Below are 26,047 nucleotides of genomic sequence, written 5' to 3'. Positions count from 1 at the left end.
AAGGAAATTAGAGCTGATAAAGCATCTAACTTACTCTTTAACACACCAACCAACTGTGGCATATGATGCCTCAGATAACTGGTTGTAATTAAAGATGCCTTAGTTGGCTCTTCCCTCTCCTCCCTCAGGATTGTCCTACATAATGAAATATCATGCATGAGTTAGGCAAACATTTTTATATAACCACACTCTACATAGTGTAACACCATTTTAATGTTACAGCCCTTAAATCCTATATTTGTGTTTTGAAACCTTTGATATGAAGATGGATTCCTAATACCAGTTTTGCCAAACTCCTGTGTGATCTTTTCTCTGGCCCTCCACAGCCAAACTATGGCCACTGAGTCATGTCTGAGCATGCTATACTCTGGGACCTATACATGTACTGTATACAGTTGTCTAATCTCAGAGCTATAGAACACAAGTGGCTGACAAACCAAGAAATATATAGCTATATTGGTTTTTTGTGTTGCAGCAATGTATTTCTCAGTCAATCCTCTGGGGATGAATTAGGTGATGCCTTAATGATTTCCAAATGCAGTACTTGGAATTCACTTATGTCTTAAGTCAGGTATTAGTATAGACTCTGGTTTTTGTCTTAAAAAGAACCAAAAAAACTTTTTTCTGTGTTAGATCTGACAAGAATGGTAGTTTTTCTTGTTCTTTGCCTTCACTTTGTGTTAGTGCAATTTTTTATAACCATTCTGGAGATTAAATACAGTCCATCATCAGACTTTTTAACAACAGATGATTCTTTTCTCCAAAACAGGACTGAACAGGATCTTGACAATAGCATGTGTAACTAATCTGCTTTATTTGCATCACAGCAGTCATTTTGTAGGAGCTGGTGTTATTTTTTTATTAAATAGTGACAACATTTTGTTTATATGAAGGTATATTTGGGGTTTGCTGCTCCACATGTGTGATCGTTTTTGGGTTCAGATCTTGTCTATTCTATAGCTCTTTGGTCCTCCCTGTCATGAACCACTTGTTATGTAATCCTGTGGTTATGTCATGTACTTCATCTGATCCAAAGTCTTTTATATGGGCAGCCCTGGGTCAAATAGGCACAAGAAAAATAATTCTTGCTTGTTGTTATAAAACTGTCTGGAGCACCTGACGGGTGTGATTTTACCACCTCAAGACAACCGTGGTGCTTACAATCGTTTTTCTTTCATTGAGAAGTGAGCAAAACTTTTTCAAATTGCATTTTAAAATCAGCTATTGTGTTGTCCTCAGTGGTGACTTCCTCCCATAAGGTAGTCCAAGCATAATAAAACAAATGCTAAGAATTACATTTGACTATTTGACTGTATACAGTGTATCATCCTACAGATCTATCCATCCAGATGAAATGAAGGGCTGATCACAGCTACTGTAGTTTCACATGCGACATGATCACTATGTTTTTTTAATTTGATTTTCCACAATGGATCTAACTGTTTGGTTTTCTTTTAATAGACACAACATGTATCCGATCCTGTTCCTCTTTACATGTCCCCCCCCACCTCCCCTCCTCAACGTCAGACATTGTGTACTATGTCTCTGCCTTGCATGTCCTCTCACTCTGCATGTTTACGTGTGTGTGTGTGTGTGTGTTTGTGTGTCCTCCTGTCTAGAGTCACGTTACTATGTTCTGTGTTTGTGCTCTTCTGTATGTGCTTGTGGGAGAGGGTTTTTCTGAGTCTTAACTACTTTCTAACACAAGCCACATGTGAGCTCATTGTGCTCAGATTCAATTGATCTGCATGTTAGATCAATTATTCACTAACAGACTGCAAATGCATGTATGTGCCTTTTTCATATGTGGCATGTTGCTTTAGCTAAAAACCATATTATACATTCTAAACATATTTGTGTATATGTTTTAATAGGAAATCGCTAGAAAAACATTCACTTACACACATTCACACACTCAAACACACACACAGTGGCTGACATACTCTTACATGCACACCCACAGTGCCCCTAGTTTTGGTTACATTCACAGACAAGTAAATAAGTGCACACACAGACATGTACACAGACAAATACATCTATACACACCACACCACACACACACACACACACACACACACACACACAAATACACAACACAACAGTTCCACTGGTCCTGACTGAAATGTGTGTGTGGTAGGATTAAGGGCGGGGGCCAGGCCTGGGGAGGGAACCAGGATGGAGTGGTGAACAGCCAGCCCGGGGCTCGAGTGGTGGACGAGCGTGAACAGATGGCCATCAGCGGGGGCTTCATCCGCAGGTGAGTGTATGTATGTGTGTAAGTGTTGGTCTGCGTGTGCCCCGCTTTCTTGTTTCTGTACGTGTGCATAAGTGCTTGAGTATGGTTGTGTGTTTGCACGCATTGGAGTGTGTTATTATCTAATGTTATATGAGACTTATCCTTGAACAGACTGCCCATTTTAACTTTTAAAGTAACATTTTACCGTCATTGTGGACAATATGTCAGTTAATAATCTGTATTTTATTTATTATCTGCTGCTGGAATAATGCAGTCTCCCCTTGGAAATCAATAAATCTTTATCTCAGTTCACTGTAAAGTTTATAAGCTCCCAGACTGAAGGAATGCCCAGAGGCACCAGGACACATTCTGCAACAATAACTAACCAGGGTTCAGTAAAGCAATGTCGTCATTTCAAATTAACAAAAAAGTTGGAGCAACAAATTCACCTGATGTTATTCCACTAGTTTCCAAACACGTTTTTGACCTTCAGAATAAAGCAGCGCTGAACAAATGTTGAAAACGTGAAGAGGAAAAACAAGGAAGCAACAATTAGAGTCCAATAAAAATGAGTTCAAATTTGTGTAGCAGGACTCTTACAGAGTCATGTAATGTGCTGTCCATGGTGCTGACACTTCAGACAACCCATAACATGTATGAGACAGAGCAGGAGATCTATTAGATAGATACACTGTAATCAGTGTAATTATCCTTAAATGTCTCAAAATCTGACATTTTAGGACATTGTGACTAGTTTAATTGATGTGCAGGACTTCTTTGTGGGGGCTTGTTCTTTCGAGCACAATCCAGCAGGTCACAACAGGAGCTACTATGTAATCTTTGGCCAATAGATCCACTTACTCCTCCTGTGTGCTCCAGGGTAACAAATGATGCCCGGGAGAATGAGATGGATGAGAACCTGGAGCAGGTGGGCGGCATCATTGGCAATCTGCGTCACATGGCACTGGACATGGGCCAGGAGATCGACACCCAGAACCGCCAGATCGATAGGATCATGGAGAAGGTACTGTATGACGAGCACTACATGTGTACCACTGCCATGGAGGATATCAGAGTTTAACTGGTCTGAGAGTTTGTAATATTTCTAGAGAATTGCATGACTCTGATGTAGTTGTCTCTTCATCCTTCTAAATTCATAATTATTGATGGAAACAAGTCAATTTCAGTTGTTACTAGGCAACAACCTCTCCTAAATGTTGGAGGAGCAAAAGTAAAGTTTGATCCAAAGTTGGACACAGATAGTGCCAACAGAGTTTACACTCTGAAGTGTGATGCTCCAGAATATTGGCAAAATGAGACAAGAATCCAATATAATATGAGGATCAAGGAGAAAAGACAAATACACTTTTTTGTGTTCATATATTTGTATGAAACTAGATGATTAAGAGGCTGAAAAATGCACCAGATTTTTAAAACTTGTGAAGTAACCATTTATAGACCTATTTATTTTTCTGCTAGGAGAATATATGAAAAGCTATGGAGGAAAACAGAGTGCGGTCAAATTTACACATTTAGTTAAAGTCAGAAATTAAGTAAATGAAAAGCAAAAAACTAGAAAAAATGAGGTAATTTACAGCAGACAGTATAGAGTTTAGCTGATATTTAGTGTGGATTACGTGCTTAGCATTAGGCCATGTAACAGCGGATGCGGCTGTGCTGATTTTGAGCAGATTAAGCCAGGGTTTGACACACTAATGGAGAAAATCAGATTCACATGCCAATGCACAAAATCTGGGTGTTAAACATCCTTTGCCCGTTAGATCAGTATGTATGTGTTCACTGAAATTACTCATCCAGCACCATTTAGCTCTGTTGTTTTTTCACTGAACCAGTCATTTTTTTCTCCTTTCAGGCCGATTCCAACAAGACCAGGATTGACGAGGCCAACCAGCGGGCTACAAAGATGTTGGGCAGTGGCTAAACTGCAGCGAAAAGTGCTTTCATCCCCGTTTAAACCCTACAGGCACCCTAAAATTAACAACACCAACCAAAACCCACACCCCACACCCCAACACTGACGGCGCCCACTTCCTTGGCTCAACAGCAGGCGCTGCAAAATCATGCTTTTATTGTGATACTTGTAGAAGTTTGCACACATGCACATATCATACATTCCTCTGCCCCCGCCCCCTCCTCTCTCTCATTCCCGCCCATCACATCCCTCAGTCCTTCCCCTCCCCTTATTGTCAGTGTTGTTCTGTGTTGTCGCTCGTTTGATTTTGTTAAAAAATAAAAGTTCTGTCACACAGCATCCACTCAGACTCTTTCCACACTGTACATAGTGCTTCTTAACTGGCTTCATTGATTTAGATCACTTGTCCTGTTTTCTTCATCACTCTTTTTTTATTATTAAAGTCTGCGTGTAATATAAACTGTATGTACACCCCCCCCCCCAAAAAAAAATATCAGTATTCTGGTGTTGTCCATGTAAAGACACACTGTGTATTCATCAGTTAAGATGTCGTGATGCTACATGATGAAGCCACAGTGATTTGCTGTTAAAATAGTGAACATAGAACCCGCACAGCTTGTAACCAAGGCCGCTGTTTAAATACAGTTATTTAATGTAAACGTGGAGCCGCTCAGATCTTATTAACATAGTAGAATATGGCTACTCAGTTAAGTATTTGTAAGTATTTGAGCCATTTGGATTAAAATATTAACTTTTTGGTCATGACTGTTAGTGCACCAGTATTTTACCAACTCTATTGATGGAGGAATATTAAAACAATTTGATGCCATAGATTGTATAGTGTGTACCTTTTCCTCAGGGAGCTAAATCTAACCATTCAAAAGCAAGGGTTGAAGTTTTAATTGATACTTCATATTTGTATCATAAGGCTCATGGTATGTGCAAACAACTGCAGTTGCATGTGGTCTGAACAGCATTATTGATGGAACTTTAAATATTGGGCATTAATCATAACAGCTAACACGATTGCTAACAAAAAAAGGTGGAGCTTTGCTAGAGGTCATAGTTCAGCAGAAACCAATTCAGCCGGGTCACAGCCTCTTCACATTACCAGGCCAGATTGCTTTACCCATGATTCAACCCTGGCAATATAAATATATAGTGCATTAAGTGTGTTATGCATGTCCATCTACTGCTAGAAGACACTGAATAATTAATTTAGCCAGGCAGAAATATCCTAACATGACAACCGCATGCAACATATATAGGCCACACAGAGGAGAGGCCCATATTTATCTGCGATAGTGCCACTCTTTTTGTTTCATGTCTCTTTACCTTTCCAGACTGTGACCATCACTGTAAAAAAAAAAAAAAAAGAAGAAAAAAAAAAACTTGGATAATGCCAATAAAACCATCATAAACGTAGAACCAAACTGAGCTTCCTTTGTGTTTTTGATGACATTAGAACACAGAGTGAATTAATCTTGTGAGAAAAGTGTTTGCACTCAGCAGGGATATTCTATTTATTTTATTTCTATAACTGTACTGATCAGATGAGCTGCTTTTCTGCATTCACTGACACCTCACGCTTCAGATGCCATAAAATCACCACCACAAAATTAGGAAGATTTTTTTTTTTTTTTAATTATGAGAATAAAATCTTCCTAGACACTCAAAATTCTTGTGTTTCTTCAATAATTTCTCATTTCTATCAGAGGTGATCGATTATTCTCGTGTTGTAACAGACACATTTTTTCACTGACTGACAGGTGACAGTTGTTACTTCAATATTCATCCTCCACACAGTCACATGACCTACAGTTTTACGTAAGAAAAATGAGATGTTACAAGCTTTATCAGACTTATGAAGGAAGATAATGTTATACTGTATTTATCCAAAGCAAGAAAATGTGTTTTGTTTTTTTTCCTGTGCTGTTTCACAGGGAGGTTAGAGATCAGAAAGCTTATCCTTAACTAAATGCCTAAAATATGCAATGTCAACACATATTTCAGGCATTGAGGAAAACACAAGACAGAGAGAGAGAGAAAGAGACAGAGAGGGAAAGATGTGCAGCGGCACATTACACTAATGGATATCTACTGTGCTGCTCTGGGCTTAGGGCGGATTAGAGTTTACCACGTCACGAAGAACACACACACTCACACATGCACACAAACTTGAATCAACAACAGATACACACCACAGGGTAATCCGCTATACCTTGGTGACATCCATTACGCTGCCCCAGCGCATGTATGTCATGTGTGTGTATATACACAAAGTAAAATAAAATGGATGAACATTATCATCCAGTGTAATCAACATAAAAAAATCTTATATATGTGATTGTTTGTGGTCTATTAAATACAAATTGATTCGCCCCCTCAAATTGTAATATCATGTTTTGATGTGGAATATGTCAGTTCTTCTGCTTCAGGCGAGCATTTATTATTGAAGTTATTTGCACTGGACCAATAAATCAAACAAACCTGCTTTTTGCTCAGTGAGGATTGAGTATATTTTCAAAACAAGAGCTCCCTCTGCTGGTGTTTTACTCCTATCTTCTGACTTTACCTTGGCAATGATGCTAAAGGAGTGTGTCAATAATTAAAATAATCTCAGTTTCAGCCTCAGGCTTAACATTTTGTAACAGAAAGCCTGAGTCACAAACTGACTCAAACAACACTTTGATAAACTTTGCAACTGGAGGCCTCCCAGTCTTTGGAAGGTCCAAAGGCCTTGCTTTAATTAATAATTATAGATGTGAGAAATGCATTGAGAAGTGTCCTGAAGCAATGTTACAGCTGAATAGATGAAATGTGGAGGCCAGGGTCAGCTAATTAAGGTGATGGTGTTTAGTTTGACCAAAAATCATGATCTGAGGCAGATTGATTTTAACATAGTGGTAATGTTCCAATAAAGACAGTGAATTTCCATTTTGTTCCCTTCACAGACAATATATGCATACATAAACTATATTTTAAATATTAATTTAAATACACGTTCATATGTTTCTGCTGAACTGAGTGAAAGACGTTATATTAAGATATATGAGTTGGCAAATAAATATTTCTGTACAGAGTTATATAATTCATGAATTATATAAATAAATATTTTATAAGATTATATTGCTTGTGCAGGTAAATTGTCAAAACCAAAACACTTACTTGCTTACAGTTCGTGGTCTAGAAACGGACCAATCAAGCAGCTTTGACGTAAAGGCTTCGGCTCTCTCCGTCAGTCACGTGACCCTCGTCGCCCATCATCGTGTAATTCCGTCCAGAGTCTCCCTCTTTAGCACAACGGACTGCTAGCATCCACTGCGGTACCATGTTCCGAGCCGTGTTCCGACTGTCGGCCACAGGGGCCCGGAGTCTGGCTCGGTCTCGACCCTGCTATTCAGGTAGGACTGTCTGTTTTACACCTGTCGTAAAAATTTAAAAACCTGTGTAATAAAGATGACTAAATGAATCTTGACCGGCTAGCTGCCTAGCTTAGCTACAGCTGTGTGTATCAATGTGAAAGCTAACGCAGGGTGACATTGAATTATTTTTATGAGTAGCTACACTTGTGGGCTTGAAAGTAATATTTTCTTGAATCTTTACCGTTCGTAGAGGTTTTTGACTGACTAGGCGCGAAATGAATTGTGAAAAAAAGTCACGACCTTGTGGTGACCCTCTTTAGTTTGTTCAGGAGTGTCATTAGCCGCTCTTTATACGCATTTTATATCAACTTGTTGCAATTGCTAACTCGAACCAAATAAAAAATATTATTTTATTTACCATATAATTTTTAAAAAAAATCACACATAAAGTAGCATGGAAATTTTGAATGATTCAGTTTGTGACTTGCTTTGATGCTGTCATTCTCTCCTACTAGCTGTCCTGAAATGACCTGGTTTGGTCATTACTTGCTAGCTTGCAGTGTATGGATATCCTGTGCAGACTAGGTTACACCTGACAAGGTGGATTTCACTCTTGCTAGCGCCAACAAATTCAGTGTATACTTAATTTTAAAAACGTGATGCAAATAGGGTGAGTTGCTAGTGTCAATGTGATGTTTTAAGGAGGTGAGATTAAGTGAATTTTGATATGCGGTACAGAAAAAAATGAAGTTGGAATCATGTCAGTCCCTTTTTATATGTGTGCTGGAGTGTAGTGCTATGACTGATGTATGAGACGAACTGTTTTCAAAAACATCGTCATACTTAAGCATTTCCGTGTTTTGCCAGGGTTTCTTTTTTAAATTTCATGTTGTAATACCTGATGTGTTGTGGAGGTCACATGACTAACCACTCCGAGTATTTAAAGAAACCAACCTCATGCACTAAGTCACGTTCATAGACCTGTGTGATATACAGCGTTTAAACAGGATATACAAACCCTCAACATCAGCCACCCTGATGAAGGCAGTATAGCTTAACATGTTGTTATGCAAGCTGCTTTTAACTTACTTCCTTAAAGCACTTGAGTAACCTTTATAGGTTTCAAGGGATACTCAACCTTACTTCTCTAAATGACAGTCAAGCTTAATCCCATATTTGTAACCTGTCTTTTATGTTTTAATAAATCTATGATCACATTTGACCATATTTAGGACCATATGTATAAATAATCATAACCATATAGTAGAATAAATATTTCATAAAGATGTTTCTGTTTCTGCCTCTTGGGTTTCAGCTCCATTGGCTTCCAGATGTTACTCCCATGCTAAGGTAGAGACAGACGAGGAGTTTGATGCCCGTTGGGTCACTTACTTCAGCAAGCCCGACATAGATGCCTGGGAACTGAGGAAAGGTGACAGTCACAGTTGATGCCCATCGTGTTCTTTTATAATTTTCCTTAATTTGGTCATTGTTATGATTCCAGTTTCTAATATTATTTAAAAATAAATTATATTTCTGTAACATAATGGGACTTTTTTCAACCTAAAGGCGTGAACACCCTGATTGGGTATGACCTGGTACCGGAGCCTAAAATCCTGGATTCAGCACTCAGAGCTTGTCGGAGACTGAATGACCTGGCCAGTGCCATCCGCATCCTTGAGGCTGTCAAGGTGAGTGATAATCCCTTTATAGGCTCCCCTCCAGTCTGCCATAATGTTTTCTCTGAAATTAGTTTCACTTGAGATGTGTGAGTCCTGACAATTCAAGGAGTTATTAAAGGAAAGGAGGAAATTGTGAAAACAAATAAAATGTGATACTCCTCAAGACAAATGTATCACTAGATCAGATTATCTTGAACTACTAATTATTTTTCTGTTATTCAGAACAAAGCGGGCCCCCACAAAGACATCTATCCCTACGTGATCCAAGAGCTCAAGCCCACTCTGACAGAACTTGGCATCTCAACACCAGAAGAGCTGGGCATTGACAAGTTATAGACTGTCAAGGTGAGACTGCTCTACACCATGTGAATGTGGCTTTAGAAAATTAATTGCCTCAGCCAGAAGTACTGATGTACAGTAGATCATGAGTTACATTGAATATTAATTGCTTGCAGCTGAAAAGATCTTTTGTTCCTCTGTCCTCAGGTTATTTGATGTATAAAGAGATGAGCTCTCCTGATTCTCTCCTGTCAAAAATCTCTATATTGTTGATTAAATCCATGCTGTCCTGTTGTGTACAAAATGGTGGACCTAATAAAGAATATCAATGACTAAAGAATGTATTTTAATTTCTTATTCTCCCTTCCTGTGAAATCGTTGTATATTTCTACATCGTATATTATGTAAATTCCATACCTGACCATTTTATTTCACAGCAGACTTAATTATTAATGGCTGCATTCAATTTAATGGCTTACTGAGCAACTTAAATGAAATGCAACAAAACACCTTTTATTTTCTGAGTGACTGTAAATCTCGGGGAATAGGAATCTTTTCATCAAGCAGAAACTGTTTTTGGTTCAAAGTACATTTTCTCATTTTCCTCGCGGCGCAATGTCAATGAAGCTTGGATCGCACATTAAATCTTAACAAATAAATAAATGAAAAATAAGACAGCCTGCAATGGCAGCGGTGGCGAGAGGAAATACAATTTATCTTATAAGCCACCAAACCAATCAGCATATAACTGATAAAAATAGATATATGATGGAAATGTCATGATCATTTTACCAGGTGACAAGTACAAGGCAGATTGTTTCTTAGTATTGTTTAGTGCAAGGAGTTTTGTGAATATCACAAAAGTCATTTTCAAGGCTTTGACATAATGTTGAGAATTTTTAAAATACATGAATGTGCTATTTAATGCTGAATAGGGGTTAGGACGAACAAGATCTTTGCTCCATTTCATACTGCAGTCAAGTGCGTTGTGATTTTGCAGTTAATTGGACGTAACTTCGTCAGATTCTTCATGTGGAGTGAATTCCTTATTTCACTTCTTGTTTTATTTCTCAATTCATATTTAATCAGATCAGGCCAAACCCGATTCAGATGAGCAGGCTTATTGTTACCTGCACTATTGTTCAAAAATAATGAATGTGAAAAAAATGTTTTAACTGCTGATTGTCGCTGTTGTCACGAGAGATTGCTTTTATTATTCCAGATAGGGGACTTTTGCTGCTCAATGTGGGAATTGCTGGGTTTCTCTCTGTAATGTATGGTCTCGACCGTACTCTGTACAAGTCCACCAAGAAATGTGCGCTATGCTTGCTACCTACCTACCTACCCAGTTTCTAGTCGTTCACACTAGTTTATGCACATTTATACTCCTGTACAGTTGGGGGCAGTGTTGCACCTCCAAGTCGCTGGTTAACCGTTAATCGTAAACATCGAAAAAGCTGGTCTCTTCCGGTGGTGGTGCGGTCATTGAGGAGTGTGGTCTTTCTTCAGTTGGATCTCTCATAGAGTGAAAAGGCTTCACCACCTGTGTGGAAGAAGGATTTTACAGTATGGCGTTAAACCTCACCATCAACACAAGCAATCCGCCTCTAGGTGAGTTGCAGCCTGTGATCGTTAAATAAAATCCCTCACTCCCTCGTGTGATGTGCATGTAAGACCTCGGTGACAGTTTGGTAGCCAGTCTACTACGTGTCAACCTAACAAATGAGACAAACTCAGTTGCAAAATAATCCAATTTAACGTTTATTTGCATATATTCAAAAGTGGATAGCTACCTCACCATAAATTAAGACGTTGAAGCAGATAATGTGATCTTCTGGGTAATGCGGCAGGCATGAAAAAAAACAATAATAAAAGTAAAATTTTGTAATGAGATTGCATAGTTCAGTTCCTTGGAAAGTTGCCCAATTAAATAGCGGGTGCGGGAAACTCAAATATTATCGTGATTTGCGAATTAGCTATATATTTCTTTGGCAAAATTGCAACGTCTGTAACATGACCTAGATATGAATTGAAACTGGTTGGTCGGTCTGTCCTTATAAGTTCAAATGGGGAGGGTACTTAACATTACAACCCAGCGGGTCTTGACAGTGTACTAACGCTGTGTGTAGCTAACGAGCTAAGGCTAGCTAGCATGCTGTCGTGGCACTCACTAAACAACAACATGTGGACAGTTGCTTAAAATTTCGAATTCATAAAAGCAGCTACATTGCACAACACTCAACCACTTTGAACTTTCTTTATTAGAGCCACCTGATATCGGTTCATTTTATGCAAAAGTCTTGATGAACTTGGGAATTATTATGGACAAATTGTAGACTTCAAAGGGGCATGACGCTTCATATTGAATCAACTGACACGCTGACGTTAGCTAACGCCGGTTAGCTTAGCTCTGTTAGCTTCAGACAAATACACCATAGCATGTTGCTTAAGTGTACGTACAACCGGATATATTTTTACTAATATGTGAGAGTTCGTTATGTTCAATAAACTGTGGCCAAGGCTTGCTTTCAAATAAACTAATGTATTATTAGCTACGAAACACATGAAACAGCGCCACCTTTTGTTAGCATTGAATTCAGCAGGCTGATGCAAGCATCCTGAAACGTGGAGTGTTGGATGGAGAGTGCATATTTTAGTTTTTTGCACCAGTTGTTTCTGGTGCATTTGCCCAGCACCTCCCCTGGACAGTGTAGTACTGGGCAGCCTTGGTTAGTGCTGGGTGTGGTGATCACAAACCCAGAAGAAACTAAAAGTAAAACCATCTCTGCAGCTCTTCCATCAGGCAGTTATGGTAGATCAATTAGATATTAGCAACACCAGTGTATGGTACAAACAGAAAGCGAGGGGTGTTGAAACCAGGAGGAAATGGATTCTGTGATTAGATGAATTTGAACTCTTGCTTAAATGCCAGACATTAATCTTCATTGTATAAAAATCATTGTTTTATATTCATCATTTTATCATTTTAATTCTGTTAAAAATGTAGATTGTTAGAGTTCCCTAATAAATTTCTTGACGTAATTTAAAATCCATAGGGATTTGTCTGTGCAGGAAGATCCTACAATTTAGCTAATTCAGTTTACCCTTAATGATATGAAAGCAATACAAAAGTTTTCAAGTGAACACTTGTATTATAGGTAAGCAACCTACAGTGTTACTGAGTGCACAGCTGTTTGAAGCAGGCTGAAATGAAGATTAGAGTAGAGTAAACTGAAACACTGGTGCTTGTGTTTTGCATCACAGGACCAGTTCAACTGGCTCTGACACAAAATGTTTGTGGAGATTGTCACTCATCTAGTTTATGGTTGTTATGACCTGAAGAAGCCTTTCATGAACTTAGGCATGTTCAGTCGCCCCTGACTTAACACTTCTAGATTCTCTGATCTAAGGTGATTGATTGGTTTAGGCTGTCCAACAGCGTTAACCCAGAATCACAATTGCACACTAACAAACGCTGTATTTCCTCCTCATGTCCTGCAGGAGCGCTTCTGACAGCAGAGCACGTGAAGGGCAGCGTGCAGGTATCAGTGGAAGAAGGCAAAGACACTCGCCTTAACGTCTCAGAGTATGTGATATAATTATTTTATCAAATTTTAGCGATCTAACTGATCTCCAACCAGGGCCAGAGAATTAATCAAAATATTTTTAAATCGCAATTTTTTTTTACATATTGTTTAACCCTAGGTTCAACATGCAGTGTAGAACCAAAGAAGTAAACGAGAATATGTAGAAAACATGTTTATGTTAAAGGATTAGAGGGTGTGTAATTTATCACTTAATGTTTTAAATACTAAAATATCTCATCTGTGCTCTCTGTCCCTTCCTCAGTGAGGTCCAGTTCAATGATACCAACTCTATCATTCGGTACTTGGCTCGGGTGGCGCCTGCTCTCGGCCTCTATGGAACCAACATGATGGAGCAGACTGAGGTGTGTGTGTGTGTGTTTGTGTGTATTTGAGATATTTCGCAGCAGTTTTGGGTTCTTTCCTCTCATTCGAGATTCCTGTCCGGTGTCGGCAGGTCGACCACTGGTTGGAGTTCAGTGCTCGGCGTCTGTGTGGTCAGCCTGGTTTGCCCGTGGCGCTGCGTGAACTGGATCTGGCCCTTTCCCTGCGGACCTTCCTAGTCGGACACGCTCTCACTCTGGCTGATCTCGCCATCTGGGCCGCCCTCAAAGGTCAGTACCAGTCAGGATCAGTGTGGAAATCCTGCAGTTTAAACCAGTGAAATGCTGCGCTACAGGTTGCGGTTGTTTTCTGTGTAGGTCATGAGGAATGGCCAAGCCAGGGAAAATCCTTCTCCCACATCAGTCGCTGGTTCTCGTTCCTGAGCTCACAGGTTCCCTTCACCGCTGTGGGCAACAAGTATGCCAGCAAGAAAGCTCCAATGAACAAATCCAATGTAAGTATAATTTCAGCCAGTTGAGGTTGAACTGGAGCTTTATACAGAATAAACAAGAAGGAAAATAAGAAGATATTCCTGACTCACTGTGTCTCTGTTCAACAGTCCAATGAGAAGAAGCAGGATGTTGGAAAGTTTGTGGAGTTGCCAGGAGCTGAGATGGGCAAGGTGGTGGTTCGATTCCCTCCTGAGGCCAGTGGGTAAGGCCTGATCTGGAGTTTAGGAAACAATTATTATTAGATCACTAATGATTCATTCTTATCAGGGACATTTTTCTCTCTCGCTGTGGCTAGATACCTGCATATTGGCCATGCCAAGGCTGCTCTGCTCAACCAGCACTACCAGGTGACATTTAAAGGCAAACTCATCATGCGCTTCGACGACACCAACCCTGAGAAGGAAAAGGAGGACTTTGAGAAGGTGAGACATCCAAGTCCTCAGAGGAAATAGATAAACAGAAATGAAAGTTGTGAATTAGTCACATTATTTCCAAACTACCTGCAAAAAACTGAAAACGATGAAAAAATGACCAATAAAATGAGTTTCTGTTCTTATTTTTATTTGTCTTTGCTTCTCCGCAGGTGATCTTGGAAGATGTTGCCATGCTTCAGATTCACCCAGACCAGTTCACCTACACCAGCGACCATTTTCCCACCATAATGCGTTTTGCTGAACAGCTGCTCGCCGAGGGCAAGGCCTACATTGACAACACCCCTCCTGAGCAGATGAAGCAGGAGAGGGAGCAGCGCGTTGAGTCTCAGTGCAGAAATAACAGTATGATTACCAATCACAGTTAATATTGTAGCTATAATTTGCAAATTTCTCAACTGTCTGAAGCTTTAACATGCACTCTTTCTTCTCTGTAGCGGTGGAGCAGAACATGAAGATGTGGTCCGAGATGAAAGCTGGAACAGAGTTCGGTCAGACCTGCTGCATGAGGGCCAAGATTGATATGAAGTCCAACAACGGCTGTATGAGAGACCCCACCCTCTACCGCTGCAAGAACACTAGCCACCCCCGCACTGGAAACACCTACAGGTACTTGGCTAATTAGCCGTAATGATTTGTAAAAACAAGATCGGGAGTATTCGTATCCACTACTGGAATATTCAAATATTGTTCAGATATTAATCGTCATTTGTGTCTTTTCTTCCAGAGTCTACCCAACATACGACTTTGCGTGCCCCATCGTGGACAGCTTGGAGGGTGTGACCCACGCTCTTAGGACCACCGAGTACCACGACCGTGACGAGCAGTTCTACTGGGTAATCAATGCCCTGCGCCTCAGGAAACCGTACATCTGGGAGTACGCCAGACTCAACCTCAACAACACAGTGCTGTCCAAGAGGAAGCTCACCTGGTTCGTCGACCAGGGATATGTCGATGGATGGTAGGTTTAGATAAATCCCCCTGGTATTCCTCCTCCTCCTCCTTTCACGTTATGTTTTTCCTCTCTACCACCCATGTTCTGTTTTGACTCTCTCTCTTGCCTCTCCCTCCAGGGACGATCCTCGCTTCCCCACTGTCAGAGGAGTCCTGAGGAGAGGAATGACTGTTGAGGGTCTGAAACAGTTCATAGCAGCGCAGGTACAGCTAATTATCACAGTTTAATTTCCTACACTTACACGTGATAAAATATAAACTAAAAAAGAACCAATCCAGATTTTGATGTTCTCTGAGCAAAAAGACATAAACTTGATTGATGATTAGCTCTCATTCAGTCATATGAAAGCTGATCATGGTTTCAACTCTCTACTTGTTTTTCAGGATTAACACATCAATACTTCAACTGTGGTTGATTTAAAAAATATTTCGTTGTTCTGTAATCCTCCTCTTTTTAGGGAGGATCGAGGTCTGTGGTGAACATGGAGTGGGACAAGATCTGGGCCTTCAATAAGAAGGTAAATTTTTCCTCTTTGTCATCTCGCACCAAGGTCTGATTGTCTGAACCCGGTGATTTTGATGTAGAATTTTTTGACTTTGTTTTATTGAGGCTTGTTTGGCTCTGCTGCAGCTGTATAAATACATAAAAATATTACAATTGATATGACTGTAGACCCCTCTGTCTCCTACCAATGTGCAGTTTAATACAGATACAAAGAAATAAATGTGGTGGCTGATTTGTTGATCACCTAATGATCCCCCCCCATTTGTAAACAAGTGAATGGATTGAGCTCAGCCTATATGAGAGCTTGACTTCTTCATACAGCAGCATAGTTAGATATGTAGAAAAAGCTCTTAATTAGAGCTTATCTACTGAGCTATCTTTGCAGTATAAGAGCCTACAGTAAAACCTAGTTTGTGTGTTAGAGGAAGAGTGTTCATGGGTAAAGGCAGAGTCATTTTATCTATCAGGTTCACTTTTACCACTACTGATGTTCGGGTCAGTTACAACCACAAACCCTGAAGGGATCCGAGTAAAATGTGATGCATGAATATGTGACTAGGCTTAAAGGCTGAAGCCTGTGATTGACAGAGGTTCAGAGAATTGCCTGTGGGTTCACTGCTGGCATGGCTTCTTTCTGCTTTGCTCTTCTCATTCCGTTTCAGCCCTTTGCTTTGCCACCTCTTTCCCTGATTGTCATTACCCCACCATTACTCGCCATATCATCCGCAGTAACACCGAAATCCAAACCAGCTGCTCCATCTCACGCCCCACAGTTGTTTGTTTGTGTTCATGTTTGACGCCCCCCCCCCTCCCCTTTTTTTTTTTCCATCTGTCTGGACATCAGTGTTGCTTCTTCTGTGTGGTTTTTCCTCGCTGGCACTTGCTGCTTCATCCCCCAAGTCAGGTTGATGAGTGAGATCCAGACCTCAGTTTAAAACATAGATTTTATACTCCTCACAACATCACAACAGACTAGTCTTACTTGAGTTTTCATTGGTGGGGCTGAATACAGACTCACCTCAATAGGATTCTCCACAACGTCATAATGGTAACATTTGGCCTCAGGTTTAGATGTAGGAACTAACAGCTGCTTCTGTTTTTGCAAAGGGCTTCATATGCATGATCATGCCGCTCCTCCCTGCCCTCTTCAGACAGTTTCATGCCCTCAACGTTCTTTCATGTCAACTTGTCAGTATTTAAAGTGTTCCTGTAACAGTAGATGGGGAAAATTAATTGGTCCAATACTTCTGAATTCAAAGAGCACAGGCCTGGAATACCCATGATTACTGATAGATAGATTGTGAGTCATTGGTTGACTAACCTAACCTTGGGACATTTCTACAGCCCAGACTGAAATGAAAAGAGTGACAGGCAAAAAAAAAATAAAAAAATAGGGCTTGGCTACAGATAGAGTATGAGAGATGAACAAAAACAGGAAGGTTGTAATGATGAGGGGAAACTATGTAAACAGTCCATTCTATGTAAATGTGTCTCTACCTTTATCCTCTCTCTCTTCCTCCCTCCTTATATCTGACATTAAACAGCATCTCACTCTTCTGTTTCCAAGCTGCCAATTAGCTGTGTGAAGGTACTCCTCCACCTCCTCCTCCTCTTCCTCATTTTCACCCCCTTCCCTCTCTGCTTTCATCATGGGCTGGTTTACCTGATAATCCAACTGCAGCCTTCACTATTTTACCAGCCAATCATATACAATATCAGAGTATATATAGTATAAATATGGTTTTCATGTTAAGTTACCTGTCAACAAAAGTACTGAGAAGCATAAAGGCAGCTCCCAGGTTCAGACCTCTGACCTTTTTTTTTTTTTTTTTTTTTTTAAACCAACTTGTTGCTTTTATCACGTGCTACTCTCCTCACTTACTTACTTTTTAATTTGAAGAGACATTTAGTGGATTCAGTTTTATATTGTAATTATGTGGACCAGACTTTTGTCATAACAAGGTATCTGCAGGACCTAATTTTAAAAAACACTGAATTTAGTTTGGTTTAAAAAAAAAAAAAAACTCTCAGGAAGACATTCATAAGTCCTAGAAGTTTTTATAACCTGCTTTAGACAGTAATATTACTTGAAATAAACAATTAGATATTTATTTAACAGTTAAATCTGCCCATCAATATATCTGCTGCTTATCTGCATCCGGTGCAATCACTTAGTTGTTTTGTGTCTCTTTGGGGTAGTTTTACCTAGCTTTGTGGTCTTAATGTAGTCTTGTGACTTTAAAGCAAGAAATATTAACAGTTACTAAATACAGAGGCTCTGAACTGAAGTACTGACAAAACTGAGATATAAATGTCAATAAATTAATGTAGTTCATAAATAATTGTAGGCTTTAATGTTTGCTTTCCATTAATCTTCGACCGATGTGATTGTGAAACAGGTGCTAAATTTCCTTCTATGTGGTATTAAACAGGTCATACAAAGTCTTGGATTGAATTAGGTTAACGCAGCAGAAACCTTGCAAAACTAATGCATGTAGAAAGAAGAAAAATAACACCAGGATGTTATGGTAGTGGACAGGATCCCCCCCTGTGATTTAGGCTGATTTAAAACCAGGGAGTAATATGGTTGGATTTTACAGAGGGATTTTCCAATTGTAGATTTAAATCTGGAAACAAACTGGTTACATAAACTTCATAATGTAAAGTTAAACTGTCCCTGAACATTCACACCTGGTCCAAATCCTCCCCCTGTTTATGTCCTCCTCTCCATCTTCTTCCCTTCCTTTCATCCTTAGAGTCCATTGCAGCTTTTGAGTGAGCAGCTGAGAAGTTTCCTTTTTATTTATTGACCACATCCACTTAACTTAACATCTTTTAACATTTATGTGAGATTTCATAAGTGCTTCATGCTTTATTTCCTAAATCACTAACATTTCAAGCACCCTTTAGTGAGGAGGTCAAAGGTCACTGTCAGACTCTCCCCAGCCTGTCTGATCACTAAGACCTTCAACATGTTTTGTTCCTGTAACAACTGTCACCTTACTGTGGAAAAGATCACAAAAGATAAATTTGCAGCTTCTGATGTAGGACGTGAAATATGTTGATCAGTAATGACTAAAACACGGATATTTTAAATGTGATACTCAGAGGTCTCCTCCTCTCCAAAACAAAGACCCGATAATTAAAACATTGTATTAACGGCGTTCTTCAGCGGACACAGGATGTCAGTAAGGGGCTGCAGGCTGTTAGCTGAGCTGCTGCTAATAATCAGCTTGTTTGTAGGTTAGGATTCCTTCAGTGTCAGTTGTTTAGGAGGTTTTTACTGGGAGCAGATGTCAGATGACAACAATCCTTCACCCAGTTCATGATCATAGTTAAAATGTCAAAAAAAGTGACCGTGACATGATATGAAGTGAGAGAGCCATCTGGCCCACAGCCGGTACTTAAGGAAAACCCTGGATACTGTAGCAACTCTTGTTTGTGATCTTCTGGTATCATCTAAACAACACTGCCCCTGCTGGGGTGATGTGGCTCCTACTCCCTCAAGCTGGCTGGTAAAATAGTGAAAGAGAAAAAATAGGATGGCGGCTGAATAAGCAGCTGAATAAAAGCTTGTTTTCCTGACCTGCATACAGTCATGACTCGCTCATGAAATCGGCATTTCTTTTTCCACTAGCCTTTCTTGTTGTGAGTCTGATTTTTGTTTTGTTTTTTCATTTGTCTCTCATTAAGTCAGGGTGTTTTTATGTTTTGAATGAAGCTGCATCATTTTTCTGCTTTGTCCTTTCATTACTAGAGACTGTCAGAAAGTACCAGCCTTCTTTTACTGATCTGTGTGTGTCTGTGTCTGTGTGTGTATGTCTTTGTCTGTCTGTTTGTCTGTCTCTGTGTGTGTAAGGTTATTGATCCAGTAGCTCCCAGATACACAGCTCTATCCACCTCCTATGTGGTTCCTGTTTCCGTCCCAGAGGCTAAAGAGGAGATGCAGCAAGTGGCCAAACACCCTAAGGTTAGAGTTTTATTTTTCAATGCTCAGTGCAGTTACATTCACTGCTCTTGTGTGGATTGAATTATTTGGCCACAGCTCCACCACCAGCTGCCGTCTGTTGGTTCCAGAGGCCCATGTTCGATCCATCCCTTCCTTCCTCTGCTCGCCTCAGTACCATTTCCTTCTCTGTAGCTCAGACTGATTCACTACACTCCACAGGTGTACCTTGATACTTTGGTTAAGGACCACTCTACACCTGGTTCTCCATAACTTCATACATTTTAGGCATGGGCCTGATTGTATGATAATCTTAAACATAAATGAAACAGTTCCGCAGTATTGCAATTAAAGCTCTAAAATGAGTTAATTTGACATGCCTGGTAAGAAAATCATTTTTTTCCTGAACATAATCCATTTTATTTTTAAACAACACAGAATGTTTGGAACATTAAATAAACATTAAATATTGTAGGAACGATGTGATAGAAAAGATCAATGGTTTTTTAAACTTTCACTTTTTCAAACATGGTATACCTTGAAACTGGTAACTGCCCCATGCCTAATACATATGATTACTAGTTTAAACTGCTGTCTTTTCTTTCAGTAGTCTATAAATGAGGTGAGCTGTAATTTAAATCAAACTGAAGTCTTACAGTCCTCAGGATATTTCAGACCTCCTGAGCTCTGTAATGGTCTGTTTTGTTTTAACATCATGAGAGTAAATCACTAGACATACCTTTGTTGTGACAAAATAACTCCAGGAAGCTACAGCCCTTACTGGAAGTCTGCCAATCAGCCCTAATCTTCCAGTGGGAATGCACATCTGACCTAGAGGAATGCAGCCTTTTCCACTCTGTTACAATTGACTACCAAGTAATAAACTGTCATGTTTGATAATCATTTATATTACATGCAACATTATTGTGTAGTAATAGGGAGAACTTTCACCATCAGATCTTCACATCAACACATAATTGCATCTCATGTCAGAGTTCACAGCTCACTCTATTATGTTAAGTAACTATAAAAATACCAGTGTGGATGTGTGTTTCATTATGATGCATCAGCTATGTTGAGCAACTTTAGAGTCTCCACAAGTTGATGTTGATAGTCCTCTTAATGAATTTAAATCAATCAGCCCTAGGAGGATATGACAAAACGCATTTAAAAATGTCAGCACCACTTACATGAGTTGAGGAATAGTTGTCAATAATGTTATTTGTATGCACACTGGATTTGCTGGGCTAATGGAGACAAACCACTGTTATGGTCCTTTGAGCTCTGCAGGGCTCCCAAAGCCTTGTATAAGGGAGTATAGTGTGTTTCTTGTTTTTCTTCCGAGAAGAAGCCACTTGATGTAATATCTGTATCAGCATGTGATTTGAATAGAGATTCAATTCAGTGATTGTTGGTTACAAAACACTGTGCTGTAGTGTTGGACACATGGAGCTTTTAGAAGTTGTAGTAATCACTAACTCAGTACCACAGTTGTCTTTATCGCTGAAGTCATTTTCTGTGCTGGTCCAGAACACAGAGGTGGGCATGAAGGAGGTCTGGTATGGACCTCGTGTTCTAATCGAAGGAGCGGATGCTGAGACCTTGTCAGAGGGCGAGGTGGTCACCTTCATCAACTGGGGCAACCTCATCATCACAAAGATCAACAAGTACGTATGATCGTTTCAGCAGAGCAGTTAACACGACAGCGCAATCACATGCTAATGACACGTTTCTCCACCCTCTCTCACCACTCAGAGGGGCTGATGGAAAGGTTGTGTCAATGGAGGCACGTCTGAACCTGGACAACAAGGACTACAAGAAGACGACAAAGATCACGTGGCTGGCCGAAACAAACAGCGCCCCCCTCCTGCCCACCATCTGCATCAACTACCAGCCTCTGATCTCCAAAGCTGTCATCACCAAAGATGATGACTTCAAAGAATACATCAATAAAAACAGCAAGGTCTGTTCAGCAGTGTGTGCTCTCTGCCTTATCTGACATGTCTGTGCGCATACAGTACATTTGCTTTGGTCTTGACTGTTTCACTCTTTCAGTTGGAGGAGAAGATGCTTGGAGATCCCTGTCTGAAGAACCTGAAGAAAGGCGACATCATCCAGCTCCAGAGACGAGGCTTCTACATCTGCGACCAGCCCTATGAGCCAGTCAGGTGAGGGAAAGGACCTGCTTGTTTGTTTGTTTGTTTGTTCAAACCACACCTGGTAGTGCTCAGTACTATAACAGTTTTCATCTAGCTAGCGTACTGTCTGCATCTAACTGTGTTTAACATCTGTAGTCCTAACAGCTGCAAGGAGAGCCCCTGTGTCCTGCTCTACATTCCTGATGGTCACACCAAGGAGATGCCGACTGCCGGATCCAAGGACAAGAGCAAGAGTCAGGCCTCCAGTAACACAGTGAGTGCTTTTGAAGAAAATTCCATTCAGGTGTTTTTTTTAATTATATACCAATGAGCTGTCTCTTTTATTTTATCTCCCAAATCAGACTTGTACAAAGTGTTGAACTTGCTCTGCCCTGTTAATTATTTTAGAAACTAGTGCACTGTGATCTTTTAGTTTCCAGGCATTTATTAGTTATGGGAGTGAGATTATTAATCTAAACTGTAGAGCCCAAATTGAAAGAGTAGTAGTAGAGTCTTCAATCACAAAAAGCTAAAATGAACCTGCCACTTATGTCTTTGATGTCTGAGATAAACTGGCACTTGTTCATTTCTTGCCCTTCCTCTCCAATCTGTAAATCTGTCTTGCCTCTTGTCCTAGCCTGCCACCCCCACCAAGGCTGCCTCAGCCTCTGCCCCAGCACCTGCCAAAACCTCCGCTGGTGACCTGTTCTCTGGCATTGTAGCTCAGGGTGAAGCCGTCCGCCAGCTAAAGGCTGCCAAAGCCCCTAAAGATGAAGTGGACAAGGCAGTTCAGCAGCTCCTCTCTCTAAAGGTGCATCAGCTATAACTAAAAGAAAATAAAGTCTAAATAGAGAGAGGTGTTATTATTTAAACAATTTGCATATAATTTTTCTCTCTCCCCTCCCTCTGTCTGCAGGCTCAGTTTAAGGAGCAGACAGGCATGGACTACAAGCCAGGCATGGCCCCTCCCACCTCAGCTCCAGCTCCTCCCACCTCAGCTCCAGCCCCAGCCACATCCCCAGCAGACACCACCTCCTGTCCATTCACCCGTGTTGCCCAGCAGGGTGAACTGGTCAGGAAACTGAAGGCAGAGCAGGCGCCTAAGGTACCTGGACACTTGTCCAATCACCAATCATGTCCACAACCCGTCCGATCACTGTTTGCGTCCGCATCCGTCCCTCCAATCATCACACCTCAAGTCATTTGTCCGTTCGTTCGAGTGATTTGTCCAGTCATTTTTTCGTGTCATCATGAGTTTGTCGAGTAAATTCTCATATCTGCATGCCATTTGCATGCCAAGTTTATCCTTAACTACCTGCAAACAACAAGCTGGTTTGTTGATGGTACCAGGACCAGATTGATGGTGCAGTGAAGCAGCTCCTCGCTCTGAAGGCAGAGTTTAAAAAGCTGACCGGTCAGGAGTACAAACCAGGGATGGCCCGCCCACCGCCACCTCCCCTGCTCCCCCACCTGCAACCAACTCGTCCTCTTCTTCTGACCTTTATGAGCGTGTTGCACAACAGGGCGAGGTCGTGAGGAAACTGAAGTCTGAGAAAGCCCCCAAGGTATCCAGATGTAACAGTACACAGAAGAGAATAGGGCTTATTAAAGCCCAAAGCCATATTTGAGAATTGATTCATTGTTTGAGTAATTCTCTTGTTTCAGCCTCCCAAATATTAATTGTTTGCTTTTGCTTTCTTTCCTTTCTTGTGTTTATATGAGTCCAAGTTTTAATGACTTTGGTTTTTCGACTGTTGGTTGGACAAAACAAGACATTTTGAAGACATCATCATAGGTTGTGATGTAGATATTTCACGTTTTTAAATCACTTTTTATAGTCTCAATGATGTGACTGAGCAGGAAATGTACTTTGACATTTATAACGTATAAATATTAAAGAATGTACCCCATAAATAATAATAACTTTGTGGCTATTAACAATAACTGGTGTGGGCATCAACAGATGGTCGGACCCCCTCTAAAAAGCGACAAATTCAGCATCAGTGATGATGAAAAAAGTTCTGCATTATATGCTTAAACAAGTGGCTCTCCTCATCAGTATTAAGATTTTAAAATCACATATTATTGCAACATTTTTTCCCCAGTCCTAATATTTTATTGTGGCACATGTGGAGGATTATAGAAACTACAGTGAACTGAGTGACAGTATCCTTCTTGTCTCTCCAGGACCAGATTGATGCCAGCTGTGAAGCAGCTCCTTCCGCCCTGAAGGCCGAGTAACAAACAGGTCACAGGCCAAGAGTACAAGCCTGGAGCTGCCCCGGTTCAGAAAACCCCTGCCCCTGCCCCCAGCCCAGAACAGTACCAGCCCTGCCCCTGCTGCCACCGGGCTCTATGAGAAGGTTGCAGAGCAAGGAGAAGTGGTCAGGAAACTGAAGGCTGCAAAAGCCCCCAAGGTGGGAATATAGAGTTTCTCTCTCTTTTGTAACGTTTAATAATCCTGTATTTGTTTATCGCTGCTTTAACTAAATGGTTTTCCTCTTGCTGGCTGTTCATCAGGATCAGGTAGATGCCGCAGTGAAACAGCTGTTGGCTCTAAAGGCAGAGTACAAACAGCAGACCGGGACAGGAATACAAACCAGGATTGCAAGCCCCAGCTAGCCCTGCCAGTACGAAATCCATCTCTTCCTCAACCCAGTCCAGTTCCTCTTCCCACAGGCCCAGGAGCTGTTCTCACAGGTGGCCCAACAGGGGGAGCTGGTGAGAAAGTTAAAGTCTGAGAAGGCACCCAAGGTAAGGAACTAAGCACAGGTTGGAATACAGTATAGCTTGTAGTGGAGAGGGGGGAAAAAAAACAACTCTCCCTCCATTTCAGGATCAGGTGGATGAAGCCGTGAAGGACTCTGCTGGACCCTGAAGAGCAAATACAAGACGCTCACTGGAGAGGACTACAAACCAGTGGCTGCCTCTGGAAGCTACTGGGGGAGAGGACAAAAACCGCAAGGAGAAGGAGAATAAGTCTGAGAAACAGGGAGGAGGAGGAGGCAAGAAGGGTAAAGGAGACAAGGCCGGTCAAGGCAAGGAATCCTTAGGAGGAGCAGGAGGCTCAGGAGAAGGTCAAGGATCCAAGAAACAAACACGGTGAGACACTGTGGAGACGAGAAAGGAGAGAAGTAGACCCAGACGTTCTTTAGAGCCAGACTTAAGGATTTGGGTTAAAATGGTAATCCTAATTACAATAAACACTATGGCCATCATTGTGAAAATATTGAGGAACAAAGTTTTCTTTTACTTTTTGCATCTGAAGTAATCTTTTCTGCGTTGAACTCCTTTGAGTTTCTGTCGTGATTTGATGTTTCTCTTACAATTTCTAAACCTGTTCACTCTTTCATTGTGGTCCCCCTCACTGTTCAGACTGGTGGTCATATTTCTCCCAGCCCGTGTGTTGCACATAGCCCACGTAGGTCTGAATGAAAAGCATGGATACAAGCAGTTACAGTTGGTTGTAGTGGAAATTATTTGGCTGAAATTGAACTACAGAATCAGAATGTCTGAGTCTGCCTCAATAAAATGTCTTCATACTGAACTGTCTTCTAAGAAATCTGTTTTAATGGATACATTAATAGTTAGCTGAATAAGATGCCTCCTCAGGAAGATGCTTTGTTTTGTATAGAGGGGTTGAATTGCAACCATACAACACTTAACGTACAGTGGCTGGCTTGTTTTGCCAAGACATTACAATGCCACTGGTCAAATATTTTAGCCTTAAAATTGATACTGGAGCATTGTGGGGACAGAGGCACATACTTGGATTTGTTGGACACTGAAGATGAAGCATCCATAAGCACAAGTCTCTGTGCCGTAGCTTAACGACAGAAGAGGGTTTTTAATCAGATTTGGTGAGTCTAAATGGTTGGTGTGGTTTTCATTTGCTTGATCAGTGCCTGTTGTCTGCTGTCAACCTTGAGGATAGATTTGATTGCTGGCTTTACTAATCATGTATATTCAGGTTTTTAGCCATGCTAGCAGCTTAGCTCAACCAGTCTGTCAGTTCACCACTTTGCTTGTGGCAGCAATTCCTGTGAGAACTGAGATGACATTTAGTACAGATTTATGATCCCCAGAGGATGAACCCTGTTGGTGTTGATTATTTCTGACTTCTTTCTCTGTCAACCAAAACAAGCTTTACATTTTTAC

The 26,047-nt window shown here is 40.7% G+C and overlaps 2 protein-coding genes and 1 pseudogene across 2 annotated transcripts; all 3 read left to right on the top strand.

Annotated features, from left to right (window-relative positions):
• Positions 1–2,118: 2,118 nt before the first annotated feature.
• LOC108899937 (synaptosomal-associated protein 25-A-like) lies at positions 2,119–5,602 on the top strand. Its single transcript, XM_018700679.2, has 3 exons — positions 2,119–2,257; positions 3,116–3,260; positions 4,110–5,602. The coding sequence occupies exons 1-3, from the start codon at positions 2,229–2,231 to the stop codon at positions 4,176–4,178; spliced, it is 243 nt and encodes an 80-aa protein (XP_018556195.1). The 5' UTR covers positions 2,119–2,228; the 3' UTR covers positions 4,179–5,602.
• Positions 5,603–7,404: 1,802 nt separating this feature from the next.
• Positions 7,405–9,835, top strand: LOC108899935 (cytochrome c oxidase subunit 5A, mitochondrial). The gene is made up of 5 exons (XM_018700678.2): positions 7,405–7,573; positions 8,850–8,966; positions 9,104–9,225; positions 9,439–9,561; positions 9,703–9,835. Exons 1-4 carry the CDS (start codon positions 7,501–7,503, stop codon positions 9,550–9,552), a joined length of 426 nt encoding a protein of 141 aa, XP_018556194.1. The 5' UTR covers positions 7,405–7,500; the 3' UTR covers positions 9,553–9,561; positions 9,703–9,835.
• Positions 9,836–10,938: 1,103 nt separating this feature from the next.
• Positions 10,939–25,436, top strand: LOC108899936 (bifunctional glutamate/proline--tRNA ligase-like; annotated as a pseudogene).
• Positions 25,437–26,047: the final 611 nt, after the last annotated feature.

Source organism: Lates calcarifer, unplaced genomic scaffold (genome assembly GCF_001640805.2).
Source record: "Lates calcarifer isolate ASB-BC8 unplaced genomic scaffold, TLL_Latcal_v3 _unitig_448_quiver_1513, whole genome shotgun sequence".
NCBI classification, from domain to species: Eukaryota; Metazoa; Chordata; class Actinopteri; family Centropomidae; genus Lates; species Lates calcarifer.
This window is presented reverse-complemented; position numbering and strand designations above follow the sequence as displayed.